Here is a 27,358-nt window from a genome sequence, read left to right as displayed (position 1 = left end):
CAATTTTGCCAGGGTTTGCCTCATGTACTTTGGAGTACCTTGATAGGAGAATAGATGTTTATGTTGGTTACTTCTTGTTGAATTGCTCCTTTTATTATTATATAGTGTTCTTCTTTATCTCTTATAACGTTTTTGCATTTGAAGTCTATTTTGTATGATATTAGTATTGCTACCCCAGCTTACGTTTGGTTACTACTTGTGTGAAATAATCTTTTTCCGTCCTTTCACTTTCAGCCTGTTTGCATCTTTGGGTCTAGGATGAATCCTTTAAACATTACATAAAGGGATCGTATTTTCTAATCCATTCTTCTGATCTGTGTCTTTTGATAGGGGAGTTTTAACCATCAACACTCAAAGTTATTACTGTGAAGGCAGTTCTTGATTCACACCATCTTACCCTTCGGTTTTTGTCAGATCTATTTCTTTCTCTCTCTCTCTCTCTCTCTTTATCCTTCAGGTTACCCTTACTAATATTCTTCAATTCTGTACCTTCCTCTAGACTTCTCTCTCCTTTTTTTTTGGTCCAGCAGGGCTCCCTTTAGTAATTCTTGTAGTATCAGTCTCTTATTAACAAACACTCTTAGCTTCTGTTTATCTGTGAATATTTTAAACTTTCCCTCATTTTTGAAGGCCAGTTTTGCTGGATAGAGAACTCTTTGCTGGCAATTTTTCTCTTCCAGTGTCTTAAATATATTGTAAACTAATATTCTTGCCCCCGTGGTGTCTGATGAGAAATCATCACTTAATCTTACGTGGCTTCCCTTGTATGTGGTGAATTGCTTTTCTCTTGCTTTCAGAATTTTCTCCTTCTCTTTGGCATTTGACAGACTGATTGTTATGTGTTTTGGAGAGGATGTATTCAGATTTATGCTGTTTCTAGTATGTTTGGGTTCTTTGATTTGCATATTTATGTTTTTTATTCTGATCTTCCTCCTGCCCCTTTTCCCTCTTCTTTTTTTTTTTGTGACACCTATATTTGTGTGCTTTGTGTTGTCAATCATTTCCCTGAAACCCTGCTCAAATTTTTTCTTTTTTTCCCCATTTGTTCTTTTGTCTGTTCAAATTTAGTTGTTCTGTCTTCTAGCTCCCTAATTGTTTCTTCTGCCTCTTCAAATCTGCTGTTGTGTGTCCAGTTTTTTGGGGGGAGGATGTAGGGGGATGCATGGTCCAGGAATCAAACATGGGTCTGGGTCTCCTGCATGGAAGGTGAGCATTTTACTGCTGAACCACCCATGCACCCCTAACCAGTATATTTTTAATTTGATTGTTTCCAGTATATTTTTAATTTAATTTACAGTGTCTTTCATTTCCATAATATATGTTATTTGTCTGTGTATTCTTTCAAATTCTTCTTTCTGCTTTTCTAGTGTCTTCTTAATGTCCTTTTTCTCTTTAATTACATTTGCCTTTATTTCTTTGAATTGATTCAAGAGATTTGTTTGCATATCTTTGATTAGTTCCAAATTCTGTATCTCCTCCAATTTTTGATCTGTTCCTTTGCACCATTTCTTCTTTTTTCTTTTTAACTTTTTTTTTTATTGTATAATATAACATATATACAAAGCAAAGAAAGAAAAAAGCAGTAGTTTTCAAAGCACTCTTCAACAAGTAGTTATAGGACAGATCCTAGAGTATGTCATGGGCTAACATACCATCTCAGATTTTTTCTTCTGGCTGCTCCAGAACATTGGAGGCTAAAAGGAATATTTATTTTTTTATCATCACTTTTTTTTCCTCTTCATGAAAAAGAATACATATAACAAAAAAGCAAGAAGTTTCAAAGCACAACACAACAATTAGTTGTAGAACAGATTTCAGAGTTTGGATGGGTTACAATTCCACAATTTTAGGTTTTTACTCCTAGCTGCTCTAAGATACTGGAGTCTAAAAGAAATGTCAACATAGTGATTCAACAATCATACTTGTTTGTTAAACCCTACCTTTTCTGTATAGCTTCATCATCACCTTTAATCTTTCTGTCCCACTCTGCCCACTCTGGGATATTTGGGCTGTGCCAGTTCTACCTTTTTTATGTTGGAAGGACTTTCAGTAATTTGGGGTAAGGAGATGGAACTAGCTGATGTTCTGGAGAGGCTGGTCCCTCCTGGTTTCAGGACTCATCTGGTCCAGGGACCCATCTGGAGGTTGTAGGTTTCTGGAAAGTTACCCTAGTGCATGGACCCTTTGTAGAATCTCATATATTGCCCTAGATGTTCTTTAGGATTGGCTGGAATGGTTTTGGTTGGGGTTTGGCGAGTTATAATAGGTAGCAAAGTCTAACTGAAGTTTGTGTAAGAGTGACCTCCAGAGTAGCCTCTCAACTCTGAACTCTCTCAGCCATTGATACCTTATTTGTTATACTTCTTTATCCCCTTTTGGTCAGGATGATATTGTTGATCCCATGGTATCAGGTCTGGGTTCATCCCTGGGGAGTCATCTCCCACACTGTCAGGGAGACTTTTATCCCTAGATATCATGTCTCAACAAACAGTTGATTTGGGTAGTTTCTGTCTGGCTGCTTGCTGGCTTTAGGGAAGATTTTGTGGCTCCCTCGGTGATCCTGCATTTTGGATAATCCTCCTTGCTGCCCTTTTGTATTCCTCCCTCTGCCATGGCTTAAATCCTGCCGTGAGTCCCTGTGTGCTTAGGTCTCTGTGTCTGGATACAGTGTGGGATCTGTCTCCCTGCTGTGAGAGATTTTATAGTCCCCTTTGGGAGGTGGGAGGGATTCTGGCTGCTGCCTCTGTGCCCTTTCTGAGGTGTGTGAGACCGAGTGAGGGGGACGGGAAAGGATCAGCTGCTCTGGGACAGACATTTCCTGTCTGATATTTTTCTGTTTATTTGATTCAGCATTTGTGGGATCCTTCTCCAGTCTATACATTCCTCCAGAGTCCTGAACAACTGAGAATAGGTTTTTATTCGCTGAATCTCTGGGGAGAGGTTTTCAGTAGCTGTTTAAGTTGCCATGTTGGTGATGTCACCCGTCCATTGTCTTTTAAATATGTTCAGGTCTCATCTGTTTTTCATGGCTATTTCCACTGACCATCTCATCCATTTTCTGTAGTCTTGGATTCTCTCTCTTTCACTCCCCCTCCCTCCTGTTTCATAGCCAGACTTCCTGAAAGAAGTGTTTATATTTGGTGGTTCCATTTTTTCATAGCCTCCCCATCCATTTGTACTCTGGTACTTCCAATTCCATCCCTTCTCAGAGAAGCTGTTGGTCTTCTGTGCTCCATGGGTCAGGTGTGAGGTTTCGTCTTCTTCAGCCACGTTAACGCTGCCGACTACTTCACTGTTCTTGGTCTCAAAGGCACCGCGCGCTCCTGATTCTCTTACCTCACGCTCTTCTATCTCCTTTCCCAGGCTTTTATTAAATATTAGTGTTTCTTAAGGCTAGGCCTTCTTCTTTCCTTGTTTCCTTCTCTGCTTTCATCTGGGTAATGGGTTTACTTATTATCTAATGTGAGTGACTCTCTAATTCATGTATCTATTCCAGACATTTTTTTCCCAAGCTCTAGATCAGAAGTTAGTAAACAGTGACCTGATTTGACCTGACATTTTGTTGTATAACAGCTGTTCCTGTTAGTTTACATGTTGTCTGTGGCTGCTTTGCTCTGAAATGAGCAGTTGGCCCACAAAAACCAAAACTGTATACTGTTTGGCCCTTTTCACAATAAGCTTGCTGACTCCTGCTGTAGACATCTCACTTGAATGTTTGTAAATATTCTAAAATTTAGATGTCTGATACCAAATGCATTATTTTTTACCCAGACTTTACCTTGCTACTACAGGGAATGGTATCATTGTACAGTTGAACAAACCAGAAACCTCGATAATCTGCTATCATCTTTTCATGTTCCGTGTATAGTTCACAACCAGGTCCTTTTAATGTTACCTCCTAAATCCTTCTCTAATTTATCTTTCTTCTCTGTTTCTATTATTATATCTTAGTCAAAGCTACTGTCATCCTATTGCAGTGTTTTCTTTACTGGGCTACCTATATCCACTCTTGCCTCCATTTCAGTCTATTCTCTACACTAAAGCCAGAGCAGTTTTTTCAAAATGAAAACTTGAACAGATTTTCCCACTTGCTTAAAACATTGCTCTTAGGATAAAGATTAAACTCTTTAGAATGGCTGACAGGTCTTACATGTTCTTTGTGCTTCCCTTCCTCTCCAGTTTCTTTGTTTGCCACATTTCTGCTCGTGTACTTTAGTCATACCGATTGTATCAAATACCTATTGCTAGATCACTCCAAAATGTATTGGTGTAAACAACATTTTGTTATTTCTCATTATCCTGTGGGTTGACTGGACCTGGATGGGCAGTCTGTGGAGCTGGAATATGCAAGATGGCTCTTCACTTACATGTCTGTTGCCTCAACTGCCATGCAGAAACAGCATGGCCAGACATCGCTCACTCTCTGCGTCTCCAGCTGAGTAGCTGGATCTTTTTATATGGTAGTCCATCCTGCCAAGAGAGGACATTCCAGGATGAAAGTCTTAATGTGCATGTCCCTCTCCAGACTCTGTGTGCATCATGCATGCTGTTGTCTCATTTGCTAAAGCAGATCACATGACCAAGCCCTCCAAGGTGGGAGGGTCCTACATACAAGCATGAATACTCTCCAGACTCTGTGTGCATCATGCATGCTGTTGTCTCATTGGCTAAAGCAGATCACATGACCAAGCCCTCCAAGGTGGGAGGGTCCTACATACAAGCATGAATACTCTCCAGACTCTGTGTGCATCATGCATGCTGTTGTCTCATTGGCTAAAGCAGATCACATGACCATGCCCTCCAAAGTGGGAGGGTCCTACATACAGGCATGAATACTCTCCAGACTCTGTGTGCATCATGCATGCTGTTGTCTCATTGGCTAAAGCAGATCACATGACCATGCCCTCCAAAGTGGGAGGGTCCTACATACAGGCATGAATACTCTCCAGACTCTGTGCGCATCATGCATGCTGTTGTCTCATTGGCTAAAGCACATCACATGACCAAGCCCTCCAAAGTGGGAGCGTCCTACATACAGGCATGAATACCACCAGGTGTGTTTCATCAGAGGCCACTAGTGGAAACCTCCTACTGCACTGACCTTTTACAATCTTTCTTTCTCACTGCAAATCCTTTGGCTGTCTGGCTACAGCACAGGCTGTGCCCTCTACCTGAAATGTTTTTTTTTTCCTTCTCTTTATTGGATAATGATCTCTCTTTCTTCAGATGTCATATCAAGTTCATTTCTTAAAGAAAGCTACTTCCATGTACAGTTTGGCTCTCCTTATTGTAAGTTTTCATAGCACTTAAATAGTACTTATTTCATTTATTGTCTGATTTGATTTTTGTCTTTACTCTGTACTAGACTCTAAGCTCCATAACGATAGAGAACTTGTCTTTTTTGCTTTCCATTATTTCCATAGTATCCGACACATAGAAGACATTCAATAAATGTTAGTTCAATAAAGGAATAAATCAAGTCATATTTGCCTCTTGGAGAAATTTCTAATCTGGTCTTCCTGTCTGTACCCTCTTTCCATTCTCATCTGTCTGGTATCCATAAATTTATTGTCACTAAAATAATTATATCAAATCACTAATGTTGGGAAGTTTTCTAAGTTCTTGTTTGAGAATCTTACATGGATTTTCAACATGGCTTTTAAAAATCTTTAATATCATCCCATTTAAAATTTTTTTTATTTTTAGAGACTTTGTAGGTTTTCAGTAAAATCATGCACAAAGTAGAAACTTCCCATGTACCTCCCTCACACATGCAGTTTTCTGTATTAATTGACACTTTGCATTAGTGTGAGATCTTTATACTGTTAACTTTATATTACATTAGGGTTCATTGTTTGTGTTGTACAGTGTTGTATTTGTTTTTTATTCTAATAACATCTATACAACCTAAAATCTCCCCTTTTAACCACACTACAGTGTATACTTTGGGGATGTTAATTATTTCACAAAGTTATGCTATCATCACGGCTATCCTTTATCAAAACTTTTCCAACACCTCAAACAGAAACTCGGTATCAGTTAAGCATTAACTCCCCATTACCTACCCCCATTCCAGTCCCTGGTAACCTGTATTCTAGTTTCCACCTCTATGAATTTGCTTATTTTAATTATTTCATACCAGTGAGATGGTATAATATTTGTCCTTTTGTCTACAGCTTATTTCACTCAACATGATGTCTTCAAGGTTTATCCATGTTGTTGCATGTATCAGAAATCATTCCCTTTCAGGGCTCAATAATATTCCCTCAAGTGTATACACTATATATTGTTTATTCAGTCATCTCTTGATGGGTACCTGGGTTTCTTCCATCTTTTAGCAATTGCGAATAATGCTACTATGAACATCAGTATGCAAGTATCTGTTGGAGTCACTGCTTTCAGTTTTTTTGGAGTATATACCTAGAGATGGGATTGCTGGATCATAGGCTAATTCTATACTTCAGTTTCTGAGGAACTTTCAAGTGTTCCTTTCACAGTGGCTGCCTATTTTACATTCCCACCAATGATGAGTGAGCATTCCTATTTCTCTACATCCTCTCCAACATTTATTTTCTATTTTTTGAATAGTATCCATTTTAGTAAGTATAAAATGATATCTTGTGGTTTTGATTTGCATTTCCTTAATGCCCAATGATGTTGAGTATCTTTTCATGTGCTTTTTGGCCATTCGTATATCTTCTTTGGAGAAATGTTTATTCAAGTCTTTTGCCCATTTTTAAATTGGTTGCTCATCTTTTTGTTGTTCAATTGTAGAGTTTCTATCTACATTGTAGATATTAAACTTTTATTGGATAGTGGTTTCCAAATATTTTCTCCCATTCTGTAGGATGTATGTTTACTTTCATGATGAAGTCCTTTGCAAAAAAAGTTTTAAATTTTGATGAAGTTCCATTTATCTGTTTTTCTTTGGTTACATGAGTTTTATATAAAGTTTAAGAAACCATTGCTTAACACATGGTCCTGAAGATGCTTCCCTATGTCTTCTGGGAGTTTTATAGTTTTGGGTCTTATATTTAGGCCTTTGATCCATTTTTAGTTCATTTTTGTGTATGGTGTGAGGTAGGGTCCACTTTTATTCGTTTGCATGTAAATATTCAGTGATTCCCTGTACTATTAGTTGAAGAGATTATTATTTTCCCATTTATGGGTCTTGGCACCCTTATTAAAAATCAGTTGGCTGTAGATGTGATGGTTTATTTCTGAATTCTCAGTTTGTTTCCATTGCTTTATGTATCTGCCCTTTTGCCAGTAGTGTGCTATTTTGATTACTGCAGCTGAGTACTAATAATTTTAAATTTGGGAAATGTGAGTCCTCCAGCTTCGTTCTTCTTTTTCAGATGCTATTCAGGGCCCCTTACCCGTCTATATTAATGTAATGACTGTTTTTTCCGTTTCTGCATAAGTCTGTTGGAGTTGTGATTGGAATTGCTTTGAGTCTGTAAATAAATCACTTTGTATAGAAGTGACAGTCTTACAATCCATGAACACAGAATGTCCTTCCATTTATTTAGGCTTTTGATTTCTTTTAGCAATGTTTTATAGTTTTCCATGTATAATTCCTTTACGTCCTTGGTTAGCATTTGATTCTTCTAGCTGTTATTTTAAATACAATTTTTTTTATTTTTTTCTTCAGATTGTTCATTACTAGTGTATAGAAATACTACTTTTTTCACATTAATTTTGTACACCAACAATTTGTTTATTTGATATATAACATTAATTAATTTCTTACTTTGAACCACACATTGATATTAGAAATAAATCACACTACATTGTGGTGTGTAGTTCTTTTAATGTGTTATCAGGTTTAATTTGCTAGTATTTTTTTTTAAAGATTTTTGCATCTATATTCATAAGAAATTTTGGTCCATAGTCTTATTTTCTTGTGGTATCTTTATCTGGCTTTGTTATTAGGGTGAAATTGTCCTCCTAGGATGTTTTGGGAAGTGTTCCCTCTCTTCAGTTTTTTTGGAAGAGTTTGAGCAGGATTGGCATTAATCCTTCTTGGAATGTATGGTGATATTCACTGGTGAAGCCAGTTGGGCCTTTTGATTATGAATTCTTTCACTTTACTTGATATTGGTCTAGTTGAGGTCTGCTGCTGCTTCTTGTGTCGGTGGCAGATAGTTTGTGTGATTCTAGGGATTTTTCCATATCACCTAGGTTATCTGATTTATTGGCATACAGTTCTTCATAGTATCCTCTTATAATCCAACTACTACCATTTCTGCCAGCTTTTGCTAGCTGTTCACAGATTCTGTGGGAGAATAACATCCTGGAGTATTTTACTGTGCCATCTTGGCCTTGAGTTTAATCCCATTTAACTTTTGAGCCTTATCTTTAACACTGTCTTGCCAAGCTGGTCTCTTCACCATTTGCTACCTTGGCCGTACATTTGCCTCTGTGTCTTAGTTCATTTTATTCATTTTTATCTATAATCCCTTCTCTAACCTTCCTGCTCCTCCATCCTCTCTACTTCTCCAGACCAGTCTATTTAGTTCTTAAAGTCTTGCCCCTTGAAAGGGAGGTGTAAGGGGTATGGTATATAACTTTCTTTTTCTTTTTCTGTTTTTATTTTTCTGTTGTCTTTTTATTTCTTTTTCTGAATTGATGCACATGTTCTAAGAAATGATCATGATGATGAATACACAACTATGTGATGATATTGTGAATTACTGATTATGTATGTAGAACGGAATGAGCATATATATTAAGGATGTTTACGTTTCTCTCGTAATTTTTTTTTAATTAATAAAAAATTATAAAAAAAAGTCTTGCCTCTTTGGAAGCTGGTGTGCCTTGGCAGCCACTTAGTTTACATTAAAATATGTCATATTATCTGCTGGTTGTTCTGTGCCTTACTTTCCTTTCTGTTCTTTTACTCCTGTGTACTCAACCAGGCCATAGGTTGCCTGAGGTCAGATCCTTTTGCCCGAAAGTATCTGGAATGGTACCTTGCACATGCGCACAGTCACAATAAGCTCTGAACACATTTTATTTTTTTTCAGAATGAAGAAAAACTTAAAACAAGCATTTGCACATTTTTATCAGTGTTATCACATTTGGACATTATTACTCAAAACATACCAGAAAAGGTGAGTTTAAATTGATGCAGAAGAGTTTAAATTTGAGGATCAGAATTTGAATTTTATGTATTTTTATTAATGTTTTATGTGTTGTCTGCAATTTCTCCTTTTTATATATAAATTAACAGTAATTTAATCTACCCTCATGCACACTGAGTTATGTCTGAGTGCATACTAAATATATGGACAAATTAATAGGTAATTTTAATGGATGTAAATGTTTCTTAATTTTATAAAAGTATTTACTTAGGAGTCTTTAAATAAGTCTTTGCTTATTGCCTTTAACTGTTCCTTTACTGACTGGTAGTTAGTTATCTAACACATACTTCATGCAATGGAATTTATGTGTCAGAGTAATAAAAGCTATCAGATAATTGAAAGTAGAGTATGAAGGCAGTTCTTTTATCTTTCTCAGGTTCAGAGCAATTTCCCTAGTGGTTTACCAAACAGATAAGCAATAATCATAACTAATTCTGTTTCATCACTGTGGCAACTGTGAAGAATTTAGGAGAACCTACTGGTATGATTTAGAGCTGGATTACTGACTCTATGGAGGAAAATATACTGATGTGTTATAAACTCTCAGAGAAGACTTAATCTATGAAGTAAAAAATGTTAGCTGTTGAAAGTTACAGTAATAGGGAAAAAAAGGTTTTCTAGAATTTTTAAAAGTGTTCTAGTCTTTAGACAGTGGTGACAGTCAAATATACTGGTTAATTTGTTTGATCAGTTCTAAGACAGACCTTTTTTACCCCACATTTTAATCTTTAAAATCATAACATCTTAAAATTGATGGTGTTTACAGTGTCAGCCGGATGGCAGTTCTATTATGTTTAAGTAAAAACTTGTAAAATCAAGAAAGCTCCAGCATCAGATAACATCAAATGTTATGTTTCTGTTTTAAATATGTATAGGAAAGAGATTTACTTATAATCTGTTGAACGAGGTGAAGTAGACTAGAAACTGTACTATTGCAGAGTAGAAGAGATAGTTCAGAAATAGGTTAGAAGTGTTCTTAAAGTGAATTAATTTTAGAAGATGTTTTCAGTGTGGTATAAATAAGCTCTTTTTGTGCTTGTCATAAGTGACATGTTTTACAAGTTATATAAAAAGAGACCAAACTTTTTTACTTTGTCAGCCTTTCATTTCTAATTTGTAAAGTCTACTGCTACATAAATAACTTTGTCAGTGTTTTTGTTTAAAGACCTCTTGAAAACTGCCATTTAAATCTTCCATTTTCTTCAAAGTGTTAGTTAACCTGTAAGTATAAGGAAACTGTATTAAGTAGTCAGAGGTTCAAAACTATTGTCAAATGGGACGGAGGTCAGAGCACTATAGAAATTAAAAGAACAGTGAAAAAAAACCTTTCTTAATTATGCTCATAGTCTTGTATAATCTTGTCTGTTTATTCAGTGGGATGGAAATCTTGTTAGCAAATATAATAAGGATAGTAGTTTTATTCTACAGCAAACCTTTTTAGACTGTTGTAAGTGGAAACGTTGTTTAGACCCTAAATGGCGCTGTAGCCCAGCTGTGGTGCGGTGCTAACACCAGCTTGAGTATTAGATCCATAGACGGTTGTATTACCTTTGGGAATTATGCTGTATTTCTTCTTCACTTAAAGCTAATATATTTTTAGCTCACATTCTGGTTTCTAATACCATTCTCCAGTAAAAATTTACGCCCCTTGGAGATAAGGGTGATTGTAGGACTGGACAAGAAGTATACAAGATGAGCCTGAAGCATCTTGTGATGCGAAGAAAGGAAGGCTGTGCTTTAAACACACACGCAGAAACACACATTGATGGGGGACAGGGTTATGTAAACCACACAGGAACCACTGGAATAGCTTCCAGTGGCCAAGCCTGGAACACAATGGGCAAAAAAAAAAAGGTAGTATTATTCTAACCCAAAGTATAAATAAATGTCCATGAGTCCATATTGATGTAAGTAAATGAATAAATAAATAAATGGGGAGGAAAAGATAAATCTCCTGGGCAGAAGAATTCCAAATAATTGATGTAGCTATTTCATCCTCAAGGAGAAGGAGGATGTTTTACTCCTTAAGTAGGGGCTGCTAGCAGTGACTTCCTTCTGAAGAGTACAGTATGGAAAAGGAGGAACAAAGAGTAACTTTGTGGTACGCCGGTCAGGTGATCAAGATCAACATCAACATGATAAGTCATGTTGATAGTATGTGCTCTTGATATGATGTAACAAATATGCCACTTTACCTCAGTATCTTCCTCTCCAAAACCCATAATCCCAGTCTAATCTTGAGAAAATAATCAGGTTAATCTCAGTGGAGGGACTTTCTGTAAAATACCTGATCGCTACTCAAAAACTGTCAAAGCCATCAAAAACAGTCTGAGAAACTGGCATAACCAAGAGGAGCATAAGAAGACAAGTCAACTAAATGTAAAAGGATATTCTGGATATCCTCTATTAGAACATCTTTACATCTGTTGAGTATCTTTACTGTGGCAATGAGTACATGAATCTACGCAGGTATAAAATTTCTAGAAATCACCCCCACCTCCACAGCTGTGTATAAATAGAACTGGGGTAATCTAAATAAGATCAGTTGATTGTATCAACTCAATATCTTGGTTTTGATACTATATTACAATTTTGCAAAATGAGATTGGGCAAAGTACACAAGAGATCTTTGTGTTATTTCTTACAAGGGCATGTGAGTCTAAGCAGCAGTGCTGCACAAGTTTGGGAACCTGAGTTAGCTGAGAAACAAATGAGATCACCCACAGAAAGTGTGTAACATAGGAAAATATGGAAGCCCAGGACAGAACCCATGAAAGCACCAACACGTAACGGATAAGAGAGGAAGAGGAGCCAGTGAAGGAGATTGAGAAGGCACAGCAAGTGCAACAGAACAGCCATAGGGATGTGGTGTTCTAAAATTCATAGGAACAGGCACTTCCCAAACAAAGAAACTGGCAAAAACAAACAAAAAGTTCAACAAATTGGTGCTGCAATAACAGGATGCCATGGACAAAGAATGAAATGTGACCCCACCATACAGCATGCAAAAAAAAAAAAAATTTAGGGTAGGCCATGGTGGCTTGGCAGGCAGAGTTCTCGCCTGCCATGCCGGAGACCCGGGTTCATTTCCCGCTGCCTCCCCATGCCAAAAAAATATAAAAATAAAACTCATAGGAAGAGATCCAAGAGGGAAAGGTAAAAGAAGATAAGGACGTAAACATACCAGTAGTTGGTATTATTGTTTGTGACTGGTGAATTCCTTTCCATTCCAGAAAAGTGGCAGATACAGTGAGTAGAAAGGTAAAGAAGTAGAGATAGCAGTATCGATATATCCTTCTAGCAATTTGATCTTGAAGGAGGAAAGGGTTAGAAGCCAGTGTGGGTTGAAGAATTGAGGAAAGCCTTTTTTGTTTTTTAAGATGTGAAAAATAGAGTTTATTTAAAGGCTGTTGGGAAGGATCTTATAGAGGAGAAAGATCGTTGAGGGAAGTGGGAGAGCAGAGATAGGTAACCCGGAAATAGCTTATAGAGGCCGATGGCTTTGATCAGAAATTAGAATGTCTCATATTCATATTGTAGAAAAGAACAGTTGTAGGTTGTGACGAGGCCCAGGGTATGTCTGTGGGCATGGGTGGCTCAAGTTAAATGGATATTAAATAGAAGATTAGAGAGAGAGAGAGGAAGTAAGGAAGGAGTGGGGAGAAGAAAACTGAACCAGGTACCAGGGTTTTGAGTAAATGAGAGAGCTTCACCAGGAAGATAACCATGTTGAGAAGGAATAGAAATTAGAATGAGAGGTAGCAGTTTTTCACATGATGGTGAAGTAATGACATGGAAGTCATATTGACTGTTGAAAGTGCACAGATCCTCTTCCAACTTGAGGAGGTCAGTGAGAACACAGAGTAAGTTCTGGGAGGTGCAGTAGAGAGATTTAGAAGGAAGAGGAAGCAGCATGAAGTTGGGTCAGATGAAAGGAAGCACATATTGTTTTTGCTTTCTTTCGTTCTTATTATTTTTTTTGTTTGTGTGTGGGCAGACACCAGCAATCGAACCCACGTTTCTGGCATGGCAGGTGAGAATTCTGCCACTGAGCCACTGTCACACCGCCCAGCACATATTCTTTTGATGTTAAGAGAGCAGCGATGACCAGTAAAGAAAGGGTTTATGTTTGGATAATGAGCAAAGACCATTGGAACGGAAAAGTGGTAGTGAATTTAGTTGCCACTCTATCTATTGGATGGAGTACTTTTGAAAAACTAATTTTCATTGAGAAAGATCATGAAGACCTTTCCAAGGAGTTGATTCTTGAGTAGAAACCTGGAAGAAGTTTTTCTTGAGTAGAAGGCAGGTAAGGGTCTAGAAATGCCCTCCAGGCAGAAGGAATACAGGCCCTAAAGTGAACATGGTCGTGGGCATGTGAAAGTCAGAGTAATCGACATAAAATGAGGCAATAGGAGAGGGTAGGAGATAAGGACATTGGGGGCCAAATCATTTAAGACCTTGTTGGTTGTGTCAGAAATTTAAGAGTTCTGTTTTGGACGTGCTAAGTTTGAGATGACGGTTCTTTTACTAACAGTGTTCAGGTTTATCTCTTCTTCACTTTAGTTATCTAATGTGTAAATTGGGGGTAAGTACATGAGAAACAGTATACATAAAATGTTTTATATACCCCTTGGTACATAATTAATGATAAATTTATGTTTGGGTATCATCACATTTGTACTTCATGAAACTAAAAGACTATGGAATGTTAGTAACTATTAACATTTCCTTTTAATTAAAAAAATTATCTTCTAATGGTATATTGATTGTCTTGGTTAACCTGCCTTGGTTTTCAACTTCTAGAAGGTAATTAAATACTTAATCATGTATCATTTAGAAGTTAGCTGTTTCCCTGTGCTGTCCCTGACATTTCTCTCTACCTTTGATCCTCTTTCTAGCCAGATGAATATATTTTCTCTCCTCTATACTTCATTTACTGATTTTTTCATGTATATCTATTATGCCTCTCATCCTTCATTGTCTTTAAAAAAAATTACTCTTCCTTCATGTAGCCTTTTGAAATAGATCCAGTGTGACTAGTCATCGCACTTTATCTCTCCTCTAACTTTTACGAGTTGTTCATTACAATGGGATTGTTGTATATATAAGTATAGTTGTATATGCGTGCATGTGTGTGTGTGTGATACGTATTTGTATATATGCATCCCAGTGATGTCCTAGTAGGCTGAGCAATACAGTGACCTTTGATAAACGTTGATAATATGTTGGATGAAGAAATGAAAGAAAGAAGATAAATTATTTATGTATTTTATCCTCAGAGAAACTTTGGGTAACTGCCGTGTGCTATTCGGCTTGCTGATCTGTTGGGCTGCGCTAGTCTGTGAGGATGGCAGTGTTCAGTCCGTTGTTAGATAGCATTCTTGGGCTTAGTGCAGCCCAGTGAGTGTTTCCAGGTGAACTTTGGTGGGAAGGTGGGGTAACAAAGTCCCCTTGGTAGGAACATCACAATAGGTCCTGGTATTTTATTAAAAATCTGGGCCCATCTGGTTTCATATTATTATATGCTGTCTCCTTTGCCTTTCAGTATATATATATATATTGAGCCATGTAACTTTATACATCAGAGAATATCATAAGCAAACTGAACAATCTGTGAGTTTACAGAAGACTATGGGGAAATTTAAATCATTTTGTTTTTCTCTCCACTTTATAATGTATTTAAAATTATGTACATAATTGTGTTGTAGATCCTGGAGAATGGGGGGAAAATGCAACATTATAAAGGAACACTTGAGACCTGGGAGGCTATTTATTTTCCTTGAGGAAATTGCTAATGCTGGTATACTTAGTTTATCCAGGAGAGAAGAATAAGGAGCCCTGCTAATGCAAAACCAGTGAAAGAAGATTTGCTATTTGGCATTTTCATAATTTGTATACTGTTTTCCTCAGATACTTAAGGGTCAAAAAGGTCTGTGTTTACATTTGAAGAATTTTCCGTCTTTCTTTTCAGAAATTAATTTTGAAGCAAGCCTTTATTATCATACTGCAGTGGTGTTTTAATCACAATTTTAGTATTCGACTCTATGCTTTAGTTGCTCTTAAGAAAGTCTGGAGCATGTGTAAAACGTTACATGTTGAAGAATTTGATGCTTTGACTTCTGTTATTGAATCCAGCCTTAATCAAGTGGAAAACATGCATGGAGCAGGGTAAGTAAAATTAATAACTTACCACATTACTTCCAGCATAGTACACAGAGAAGGTGTAGAAAGTGTCTTGGTCTTCTCGTTACCTTCTAATTATCCCATCATGCTTGAGCACATAGAACTGTACAAAACAAATTTTAAGCAACTCGCTATTTGATGTACAGCTTAATCATGATTTTAACTGTTACCTCCATCTTAATCTTTGTTTTTTACTATTTTATCCTAGATCATTTATTTTAGACATCATCTTTTACATACTTTTAGGTATGTCGCTCTAATAGAGGTAAATGTCATTGTTCTCAGTTGTTAAAAACTGCTGAGAAGCAGCATGGTCTGACTTTAAAGACAGTGAGTGCTCTTAAGCCCTCCCCTTTGCTAGTTAAAGGTAGAGACTTTCTTTTTCTCCCCCGCCCCAATAGAACCCTTATATTCCTGAAACAAAATCTTACACGGAAGCTCAGTATCACATAGATGGATATTTTTCCTGTGGAAGGGATGGGTGCATGACCCAGAATTTTCTCAAGCTCCCTGGAAACTTCGATATAAACCTCTTCTTTCTCCCTGGTTGAAAGTCACTGCAGGAAAGAAGGCTGCACAGCGCCCTCAGCGTCGCCTACTATCCAAGCTTGCTCTCTTCTTTCCAGTAGTGGTGCTGTTATTTTACTTTTTAAATTACTTGTATTGGTTATTACCATCCAGGAATGTTGTCTTTTCAGTAAATTTCAGAGATCCAAGCAGTATCAGTCAGCATAAAAGGTTTTCCGTTAGAAGCTCAGAAAGCAGTGAAAAAAAAACAGTTGAAATATGAAGTAATGTTTGGAAAGCTAGTTAACACAACAGGGGCTTTCATCTCGACCATCAAATTAGCACATGTACAAATACACTTTTTTATGAGTCATTACGTGGCTTCACATGGGGCTGGGATGATGGTACTTCCCTGGCCACAGACTATCTTATACCTTCTACCTGCCTTAACTTTTGATGCAGTTGTCCAAAGGAGGCATTTGAGAGTTGAAGTAATCTCTCCTAAGTAGAGACTCAGGAGAAAGATACTCAGTTCAGCGAATATAAATGCTAAAATATTAAAGTTGCATGAGATAGAAGAGGGAAAGGGGGGTAGAAGGAGGAGAAAAAGGTGTGTGGGGAGATAGATGATAAAGGAGGGGCGGAAGAGTGAAGGAAGACAGTGAACACTTCTGCTGTAGCATATCTATTTCACTGTCCTGTTAAACTACCTTAAAACATTTGTCTGAAGAAAGATTGCCTCTGAAAAAGTACTGATTCACAATAGCATTGCCTGGGATTCCTAACTTTCCAGGTGTAATCTGGCAACTTGAATTCTTGATCTTTTTTTTTTTCCCATGGGCAAGCCCCGGGAATCGAACCCGGATCTCAGTGGCGAGAATCCTGCCACTAAGCCATTGCTGCACCGCCCAATTCTTGATCTTTTTGAAGTGATCTTAAATTTCTAATTTTTTTATGGTGTGTAGGTATGTATTTATCAGTTTTTAAATTTGTTGAATACTTGGCTGTGTTTATTTACATGAGTGGATTTGAACATTAATATTTTTCAGGATAGTGTTTGCATGATCATGTAGTAAGCCAAACTCACACTGTAAAAGTTGTTCCTAATCACACTGTAATGTAATTCTATTACTGTTTTACATTAAAATATTTATAAAATATTTTATATTTTATATGGTACAAATAAGACTTTACATTAAAATATTTCTGTTTTAATGTAATTATATTTTAATACAACACATTCTCTCTGTTTGATGTATGACTTGTGTTTTAGGGTTATAGATAAGAAACCAGAAATACATAGGATATAGTTAATCCATAGTACTTTTAGCCCTTCCTTAGGGGAAAGAAGTTGGAAGGAATTGACATAATTTAACATGCAGGTAGGCATTTATCAGTTTAAAGTTTTCTTTATGATTAGGTCATTATTTATTGTCTAATATTGAGGATGTTTTAGTTGGTTGTAGATCTTAACTGTGTTTTGATTTTAGAAAGTTGGCTCAGTTCACATTTTTTATTTGGTAGTAAAACTCCCTTTTAAGAAATAACTTGTTTTTAAAATCCTACTACCAGGTAGGAGAGACAGCCAAAATAAAATAAGCAGTCCTAGGTGATAAGCCATCTCTGCTCTTTGAATAGATATACCTACTTAGAATCTGCTTTATGCGAGGCACGAGGCTAAGTGCTGGGGCTTCAGTGGCAGGTCAAACAGATGAAGTTTCTGTCTTTATGTAGCTCACAGTCTGGTGGAGTTGGAGATCAGATACATACTCATTCAAATGAAATATTAAATGTATTATGATAAGTAAAGAAAAAAGTAAATACAGTGAGAAAATACAGACTAGTTTGGGTGGTTTAGGGAAGGCTTTCTAAGTAACGTTGAAGTTAAAATATAAGCGGTGAATAGGATTTAGGCAAATGAGGAATGGAGAAAAGAGTCTGCACTTGATATGTTCAGATCAGTAAGGAAGGCTGGTCATGAAAGAAGAAGGTACAAGAGGGTGGGAGAGAATGGAGAAGAGAGTCTGCACTTGGTATGTTCAGATCAGTAAGGAAGGCTGGTCATGAAAGAAGAAGGTACAAGAGGGTGGGAGAGAATGGAGAAGAGAGTCTGCACTTGGTATGTTCAGATCAGTAAGGAGGGCTGGTCATGAAAGAAGAAGGTACAAGAGGGTGGGAGAGAATGGAGAAGAGAGTCTGCACTTGGTATGTTCAGATCGGTAAGGAGGGCTGGTCATGAAAGAAGAAGGTACAAGAGGGTGGGAGAGAATGGAGAAGAGAGTCTGCACTTGGTATGTTCAGATCGGTAAGGAGGGCTGGTCATGAAAGAAGAAGGTACAAGAGGGTGGGAGAGAATGGAGAAGAGAGTCTGCACTTGGTATGTTCAGATCAGTAAGGAGGGCTGGTCATGAAAGAAGAAGGTACAAGAGGGTGGGAGAGAATGGAGAAGAGAGTCTGCACTTGGTATGTTCAGATCGGTAAGGAGGGCTGGTCATGAAAGAAGAAGGTACAAGAGGGTGGGAGAGAATGGAGAAGAGAGTCTGCACTTGGTATGTTCAGATCAGTAAGGAGGGCTGGTCATGAAAGAAGAAGGTACAAGAGGGTGGGAGAGAATGGAGAAGAGAGTCTGCACTTGGTATGTTCAGATCAGTAAGGAGGGCTGGTCATGAAAGAAGAAGGTAAAAGAGGGTGGGAGAGAATGGAGAAGAGAGTCTGCACTTGGTATGTTCAGATCGGTAAGGAAGGCTGGTCATGAAAGAAGAAGGTACAAGAGGGTGGGAGGTGAGGCTGCAAAGACAGGCATCGGCTGGGGTTGGGGTTTTCTAGCACGTGAATTGGAAAGTCCCTGAAGAGTTTTAAAACTAGAGAATACGTTATTCAGTTTGCTGTTGGAATTTTTAAAGTGAAGAGTGGATCAGATGTGGTAAAGAGGGAATGGAAGGAAAATCGTGATCTAAATTGGCCTGAAATTAGTAGAGGGGATAGAGAAATTGAAAGGTTTGAGGTAAGATAAGAGTCAAAAAGTGCCCAGTTTAGCAAGAACAATTTCAGTAATGTCGTTGGTGGGGGCAGTAGCCAAATTAAAATGAGTTGAAGAATGGATGAGGCAATATGCTAACATTTATTAAGCTGTGGTAGTACATTTATTGGTCTCTGTTATATTATTTTCTTGAATATTTGAAATACTCCAAATCATTAATTTTTTTTTTAAAAAGGTTTCTTACTGATGAACATTTTAATAAGGTGATTTTTTTTTTTTTTTAAGATTGGGCATCAGAGTTCTTTTGAAAAGGCCGAGGGAATGATTCAGAAGGGGAGTAGATAGAGCAAAATCCAAGGAAAGGGGATCTAGAGTGCATATTGGTGTATTGATGCTGTCGTTCTTTGAAGAGTGGAGAGACCCTTGAAAGAGAAAGGGAAAAGAGAAGACAGGTGTCTGATGAGGTGCCAGGAAGATGAGAGACCTCTTCTCGTCTTGTTTTTCACTTCAGTGATGTGTGAGGCACAGCATCCACTGATAGTGAGAGGTTAGCAGAGGGACTAGGAGCTTACAGGAGTAAAGTAGAAAACATTGGCAAGAGTGAGAGAATGATCCTGCGAGAAAAATAACCTGAAAGCTACTCGTCTTTTGGATTGATGATCATGAATTTAAAGTGAAACCTGCCTGTCATGGTGTATAATTTTTAATCACTGCTTCTTTTTGCCATTTAAACTTTGGTAAATGTGTTAAGACTTTAAATCATGCTCAAATCATATTTATTTGATTTATGAAAGTTGGTACAGTTTGGCTACATGTTGTGATTCACATAAAGTGAATCTTATGAAGTGATTTTTTTCTCCTGAAAAAAGAAAATGTATTTACTGCCAAAGAGACTTAAGGACTCCAATCCAAGATTTCTTATGTAGAATTATTTAAAATTATTTGTTCCTCCAAAAATATAAGTTGTGTTTCTGGCAGACTGTTCCTGTAAGATTTTTCCCCTCATTTTCAGTTGATGACTCCTTTTTGATTCACAATTCTTTTGATTGTGCACAGGCCTGAAGTTTTTTACCTACTCTACTAACTGAAGCCTGTACTTGAAGCTCAGAGACCTGGGTTTTATTCTTGTTGAATTCTTGCTTTTTGTAAGACTTTGAGGGGGTTAATTTCTCTCTTTAAGTTTCATTTCAAAATGTGAAATTTAGTATCAGTTTTTAAAGTATGTTGATCTTGGAGATATGGGTGTATAAATCTTAAGATAAAATTTACAAAATGTCCCAGTCATTCTAAATTCAGCGGTACCTCTTTAAGTCATCTAATTCATTTTTCCCCCTTACCAGAGACGTTTTATTTGTCTGTACCTTATACCATATTTTTAATCCTTAGAAATGCCAAGAAGAATTGGCAGCGCATCCAAGAGCATTTTTTTTTTGCAACATTTCATCCGCTTAAGGATTATTGTCTGGAGGTGAGCAGAGAATATCATTTGCAAATTCTCTAATGTATCTTTAATCCTAATGCTTTCTTACTGTCATAGTTGTTGAAAGATTATGATTAGGTTCATTTCCCCATGACCCTCATCTTATAAGCTTCACCTTTTAACGTTCTAAGTTTGATTTTGTCACCCTTTATGCAGATGACTTGCTTGCATTTCACTCTTAAGCAGTGAAAATTGGCCTAGTCATTTTCACTTTCTGTTTCTCAGGCTGTCTGGCTTGTAAACACTGGAAGGGAGTATTTAACTCTAACAGAAATCTGTTCTGACATTAAAAGGAAATGAGTGAAAACATTTGTGCAGGTGAGATTTTGTTGTAATGAAGCCCTTTGTTAATGAAAGAACAAAAAAATCTACTCTTGTTAATCGAATTTTTTAGGTTCTAGGTGACTGAAATTGCATAGCAAATGATACACAACCTTATTTATTGTAACAGAATGTGTTTATATAATTTTAAGAACCACAGGCATTTATGATAATATGTAGATCACTCAATCCAATATGCACATATTTAATATTTAAATTACTAAAATTTATATATTTATTTCTTTCTCCCTTTTTCAACTATAAATATAATGTTCTGCCTTTGAATTTAAAACATTTGACCTAGGACTTTCCCTCTGAAGAACTTGGAAGTATCAGTCTGTAACTTTGCTGTTGTGCTTAAGCAGTATTTTTGGTGTATTACTATTAATTTGGCCTTTTAAAAAAATACTGTGCTATACATTGTGAGATAAACATTAGAGAATATTAATGTGTACTTACTGTTGCATCACTGCAAATATTATTTAGGATTTTTCAACTGTTACTTTATTGAATATGGGAACAAATATTTTAACATGCTTTGCTCTGTGTTCTTTAGTGCCCAGAATGCTTTGTTTGACATCTTTCTGAAGGACCCCTTTAATAACTATCTAGTGTTAAGTCAACTTTTTCTATTCAGTTCTCCAGCAGTAGTAAGTCCCTTGCTCCCCTCTCTCCCTTGTCCTTTCCTTTGTCATTCCCATGTATTCTTTATTCCCTACTAATGATCTAAATCATAATTATATATGGATATAAAATAATGGAAGTTAATCACTCACAAGAACTGTTTTTTGTTTTATATTAGGAACTGTACTTAGGACCCTGGATATTAATATGCATTTAGCTGCAATTATCATGATGCCAGTTTATATTTGTATATATTGCTTGCATGAAGAAAATATATTTATTTTACAATTTTTGTAAAGTTTGCACATTGTTATAAGTTATTTATTTCATTTTTAAAAGGCTATAACTTGTGCTTCTGCTTGTTCTGTACTGCTTCACCTTTAATGGTTTTCTGGTTCTCAGTTTTCTTCTAGGAGCTAAGAAAAGGAAAGGAAGATTACTTATGTATTGATTATTTACAGTGGTATCACACTGGGCTGTTTACAAAACATTTTTATGTGCTGCTTTAATCTGATTTTATCTACATTTCACAGATGAGCACGTTGAAGCTATTGGAAAGGCTAAATGGCTTGATTAATGCCAAACCAAAATATATATTCTAAACTCTATCTCATGATAATGAGAGTACAAGATATGGCATCAAAAGAGATTGAATTTCATAGCTTATGGAGGTGTTTGGTTATTGAGAGATTGAACTTCATAGCTTGTGGAGGAGTTTGATTATTGAAGTATATTTATCCAGATTTTGTCCAACATTAGTACTGATTAATTCCAAAACACCTTTTGTTTTTATTAAGAGCCTACCATGTAAGGTTCAGTGCTATGTTACAATTAAGAATACAGAAGGAGAGGAAGATCTTCCTGTTCTCAGTGCTTTCCTAATTAATTCCCTAGTTTCTTAGAGGAGATAGAGAAAATTGCTACTGGATAAAAACCAAAATATGTTATTTGATCAGATAAGATAGTTTGGGAGAATATGCCTGTAATAATAAAGTTGTACTTTAAACATGTCATCATGTATTTCTTTGGTATTTTTAGGGGAAACAGATTTTAATTTTACAATTCTCTTTTCAGACAATATTTTACATCCTTCCACGCCTTTCAGGTCTTGTTGAAGATGAATGGATTGCTATTGGTAAATTTACCATATTCACTGAAATTCCTTTAGATGCCGAATTTCAGTGGTACCTTTCTCAAACCCAGCTTTGTGAACTAAAGCCAGGTGACTGGACTCAGCAGGACATAGGTAAAAAACTTTTTTTTTTCCCTTATTAAACATGTTTAGACTTTTTTCATGTTTAGATTTTTTCATGTGTGTTCATCAAGCAGTTAGTTGATGATACCATTTTTCTATTGACATGTGGTTTCTGTTCCACCACTTAGAGAAAAACCATTAAAAAATATGGTTTAACTTTGATTAATACTTTCAGTTGAAAGTTAGCTTTACTATAAAAAGCCTGAGAGAATCGGATGTTTTATGTAAAGCTAGTGGCTTCTTTTTTCTTTTAAATACTATTGTTAATTAGTATTTATTGCTCTCCACTGTTTATTTCTGTAAAGAATATAGATTTAAGGAAGTAGATAGTATATTGGCCATACTATTTAAATTTAATGAATAAAATTAGAAGAGAATATCCTTAGGGAAAGATGAGACAGTTCAGTACATTTTAGGGCCAAATTGTGATACCTTTTTTCTTGTCCATTTTAGGAGTAAAGCAGAGTTCTTGATTCTAGTCTCTTCTTTTGTCTGGGTGGACATCTGCTGTGTCTCCTTTCTTCTGTATCTTCACCTCCCTTTCACACTGACTCCTTCCCTTCAGCTTTTTCTAGAGCCTACAGTTCCTCTCTACCTCTTGCCCACCTCCTCCTCCTCCTTTTCTTATCAAACTGGTCTAAAAAAAACAAGTATCAGATCCCCCAACCCATTTTTAAAATCATAACTAGTCATCTTAATAGACTAGGCTACAGACTTATCATTTCTGTCGCTCACATTTCTTCCTGATTCTGGCTCTTCCTAATCCATAGCCACCACTGAAACTGCTTTCAGAAAATCATCCGTCTCCTTCCACTTACAAAATCTAAATGGACATTTTTTTATTCTTATCATACCTGACCTTTCCACAATGTTTATTTGCCAATCTCTTGCTGTCCTGGTCATCCTCCTAAGTCTGACTCTTCTCACTTTCTTTTATCACTTCCCCTTTTCCCACTTGTCTCTTATATTTGTAGTTCTCTAAAATTTTAATATTTTCAGGAATCACTTGAACAGCCTGTTAAAAGTGCATGTTTCTTGGATTCTAATTTTGTATTTTGATTCATTATGTCTAGAGGATGATTCTGGTGGAATGGATTTTTTTTTATCAAGCACTCTAAATGGTCCATTAACACATTTTAAGACATTGCTGTAAATTTATTTTTGTGTAACTTTATTATACAAAGTAAATACATTTTTATGTTGAGTGTTTATTGAGATCCTCCCCTGCTAGGCATAAGATAAAGTCCCTGCCCTCATGGAGCTTACATTTTAATGGGAAAGATGATCATTAACAAGTATAAAATATAATGTGAAATAGTAAAAAGTAACTGAAAAAAATAAAGCACAATACAGAGATGGTATAGTGAGTTTGAGCAGAGACCTAAATAAACTAATAGGGCAAATCAAGCCAAGATCTGGGAAAGAGCTTTCCAGGAGTGAAAAGGAGTGAATGTGAAGATTTGAGGGAAAAGATGTCAACAAAGAGCCGGTGCTTTAGTATGGTGGGGAAAGCCGCACTGCAGTGGACTGAGCAGACACTGGGAGGGATAGAAATAGAGACAACATATGCAGACAGCTCTTTTGACTTTGCCATAGAGCAGCAGAACAAAGAAATGAGGTATCACCTGGGAAAAAGCTAGAGAGGTGTTCCTTTTTTTGTTTTGTTTGTTTTTGGTAAAGAGAGACAATAGTTTTTATGTTGAGGCTTACATGTTACCCCCGAGTTGTGTCATTGTCGTGTTTTTTTTTTGTTTACTCATTCTGCCTGAACACTTTTATTAATTCCCACAGCTCGAACTCTTCCTATACAACTGTAACTTTCAAATATTTATCTCACCCTGGCTGTTTCTAGAGCCTCCTGGACATTTGCATCCAGCTATTCCATGAGCTCTTTAAACTCAGCATAGCCAAACTGAATTTATCTTCCTGCCTAAACTTGCCTCCTCTTTATACCCTCTTTATTAATGTGTTATTCAGTCATCAGAGTTGTCATTCTTTTCTTGTTTATTCCTTTGCCACAACCATCCAGTACCAAGTCTTGGTGATTGTGCTCCTGAATATGGCTTTTCCTCCTCCTCTTGCATTGACTTAATTTAGACTCTCATTGTCTTTGCCTGCACTAGTGCAAAAACTTCTGAATAGTTTTCTAGTCCTGATGTAGTTTCCACACTTTTTTTTAATGCAGTTTTATTGAGATATATTCACACACCATGCAGTCCTTCCAAAGTATACAATCAGTGGCTCACAGTATCATCACATAGTTCACACTGCTTTTTCGTAGGATTTTTTTTTTTTTCGCATGGGCAGGCACCAGGAATCAAACTCTGGTCTCCAGCATGGAGGCGATAACTCTGCCTGCTGAGCCACCGTTGCACCACCCTCACACTGCTTTTTAAGAGGGATTTTTCTAAATCACAACACCAGTATTGTTATTCCTCTTCTTAAAATCATTTGGTAGCTCCTATCTGTAGAATAAATCCTTTATTAATATATATGAGACCCTTATAATCTGGTCTGAGATCTCCCTCCATTCCATTCCAAGCTCCAGCTACACTAAAGTTCTTGATATTGCCAAGTCTTTTTCCTTCTGTGTCCTGTGTATGTACACGTGCTGTATGGACTGCCCATATCGTCCTTCTCCCACACTTTGCCTGCTTTGCAGACTTATTACTTCACTTTTCTTGAGCCTTCCTCTACACTTTGCCCCTCCTCCCTGCAGACATCCTTTTCTGTGAGCAAACCCTCACCATAGGACCCTGTTACTGTCATTTGCATGTCTATAGTAAACTAAGTACTCGTTGAGGACAGTGACTTTATTTTATTTATAGGCAATCAAGCATTGGTCCATGAACAAATAATATGAATTAAGACAGAGTTGAGTGTGAGACCTGGAAGGAATGAATTTTCTCTTAAGATAGTCTCAGTCCTGTAATACAAAGATCAAAATTCCATAACTACATAGGTTGATAACATTATATTACTTAATAGATTAGCCAAGAAATAATTGCTTTTGTAGAATATCTTCATATTAAAAAAGTTCCCCAGTACTTACAAAATAAAGAAATTATAATCTAATGCACTGTTGTTCATAAGATACATCATTATTTTATGTACATGTAAGAAGAAATGCTGCCAGTATAATATCCTACTGATTCTAAGATGCTTCCCAATTTCAGTTATGCTAACATATAAAAAGTGTCTTAGAATTTTGTGAAATGTAGTATATTGGTTAGTAAAGCTGAATTTGAAAACCTAAAATGACTATTGAAAATGGCAACTACATGTGAACCCAGAGCAAGTTCTTCAGTTAATGTGATGAATCACATTCTAAATTATCATTTTATGCTTTTAAAACTTATTTATGTTTTTTATATCCCAGGTTCTAACTCAGGTGAAGTAGATAACCAGTCAGAGTGGACTGATGTTCAAAAGAAGATTATACCATGGAAAAATAATGTTCCAGATTTTGAACAGGAGTTAGTATTTCATGATCGTGCTGCCAAACTTGGAAAGTCAATTTGTAGACTGATTGTAGTGGCCTCACTCATTGATAAACCAACCAATTTAGGAGGTAAAATTGTATTTCCAGTGAGCTTGCTTAAAATAATTTAATCTAGAAACATTTTATTTAGTTCACGGTCATTTGGGGCTATCTTTTTTATTTTTAACTCTCTTCAGGGGCTTCAAAAGAATGTGTGAGGCATAATGAGCTTAGCATTAGGAAAGAATATCTTATTTTGTTCTGTGTAGGATTATGCCGGACCTGTGAGATATTTGGAGCCTCAGTGCTTGTTGTTGGCAATCTTCATTATATCAGTGATAAGCAGTTTCAGCACCTCAGTGTTTCAGCAGAACAATGGCTTCCCTTAGTAGAGGTGGGTGGAAAGCAATTTATTAGGTATTATTTTATTTGCTAAAATCTTTTGTAGTACTCTGTCTTCATGTATCAATACTTTGCTGTAATTTATAGTTTTCTAGCCTTTTAATATTTTTTATATCTATAACTGCATTTATAATCAGTCGACTTCTTTCTTTTTTTGTGAAAAATAACATATATACAAAAAAGCAATAAATTTCAAAGCACATCATAACAATTAGTTATAGAGCAGATTTCAGAACTGCAATTTTAGGTTTTTACTTCTAGCTGCTCTAAGATACTGGAGAATAAAAGAAGTTTCAATATAATGATTGAGCAATCATATTCATTTGTTAAACCCTATCTTCTCTGTGTAACTTCACCATCACCTTTGATCTTTCTCTCACTCTTTAGGGGTATTTGGGCTATGCCCATTATAACTTTTTCATGTTGGAAGGGGCTGTCAATAATATGGGATAAGGGGACAGAACTAGTTGATGTTCTGGAGAGGCTGGCCCCCTGTTCATTTCCGGACTTATCTGGTCCAGGGACCCATTTGGAAGTTGTAGGTTTCTGGAAAGTTCCTGTTCTAGTTTGCTGGCTGCCGGAATGCAATACACCAGAGACGGATTGACTTTTAATAAAAGGGGATTTATTTCATTAGTTCTTCAGAGGAAAGGCAGCTAACTTTCATCTGAGGTTCTTTCTTACGTGGAAGGCACAGGATGATCTCTGCTGGCCTTCTCTCCAGGCCTCTGGGTTCCAACAACTTTCCCTGGGTGATTCCTTTCTGCATCTCCAAAGGCCTGGGCTGAGCTTCGAGTGCTGAGATGAGGTATGCTGAGCTGCTTGGGCTGTGCTGCGTTGTGCTCTCTCATTTAAGCACCAGCCAATTAAGTCAAACATCATTCTTGCAGCAGGCACCAGGCATGCCTCCTAACCGACTGCAGATATAATCAGCAACAGATGAGTTTCACATACCATTGGCTCATGCCCACAGCAA

General features: G+C 36.7%; 1 protein-coding gene across 3 annotated transcripts in view; it reads left to right on the top strand.

Moving 5' to 3' along the window:
- The window catches only part of TARBP1 (tRNA guanosine 2 -O-methyltransferase TARBP1), a 116,373-nt gene that overhangs the window by 76,794 nt on the left and 12,221 nt on the right, over positions 1-27,358 (top strand). The window contains exons 23-28 of one of the 3 annotated variants that reach the window (XM_077168365.1): positions 9,030-9,116; positions 15,121-15,317; positions 20,206-20,287; positions 22,319-22,490; positions 25,879-26,070; positions 26,250-26,374. In XM_077168365.1, the coding sequence (XP_077024480.1) occupies positions 9,030-9,116; positions 15,121-15,317; positions 20,206-20,287; positions 22,319-22,490; positions 25,879-26,070; positions 26,250-26,374 (855 nt within the window). Of the gene's footprint in view, positions 1-9,029; positions 9,117-15,120; positions 15,318-20,205; positions 20,288-20,524; positions 20,618-22,318; positions 22,491-25,878; positions 26,071-26,249; positions 26,375-27,358 lie in introns of those variants that run through there. The other 2 variants (XM_077168366.1, XM_077168367.1) reach the window with 2 other exon arrangements.

Source organism: Tamandua tetradactyla, chromosome 7 (genome assembly GCF_023851605.1).
Source record: "Tamandua tetradactyla isolate mTamTet1 chromosome 7, mTamTet1.pri, whole genome shotgun sequence".
NCBI classification, from domain to species: domain Eukaryota; kingdom Metazoa; phylum Chordata; class Mammalia; order Pilosa; family Myrmecophagidae; genus Tamandua; species Tamandua tetradactyla.
This window is presented reverse-complemented; position numbering and strand designations above follow the sequence as displayed.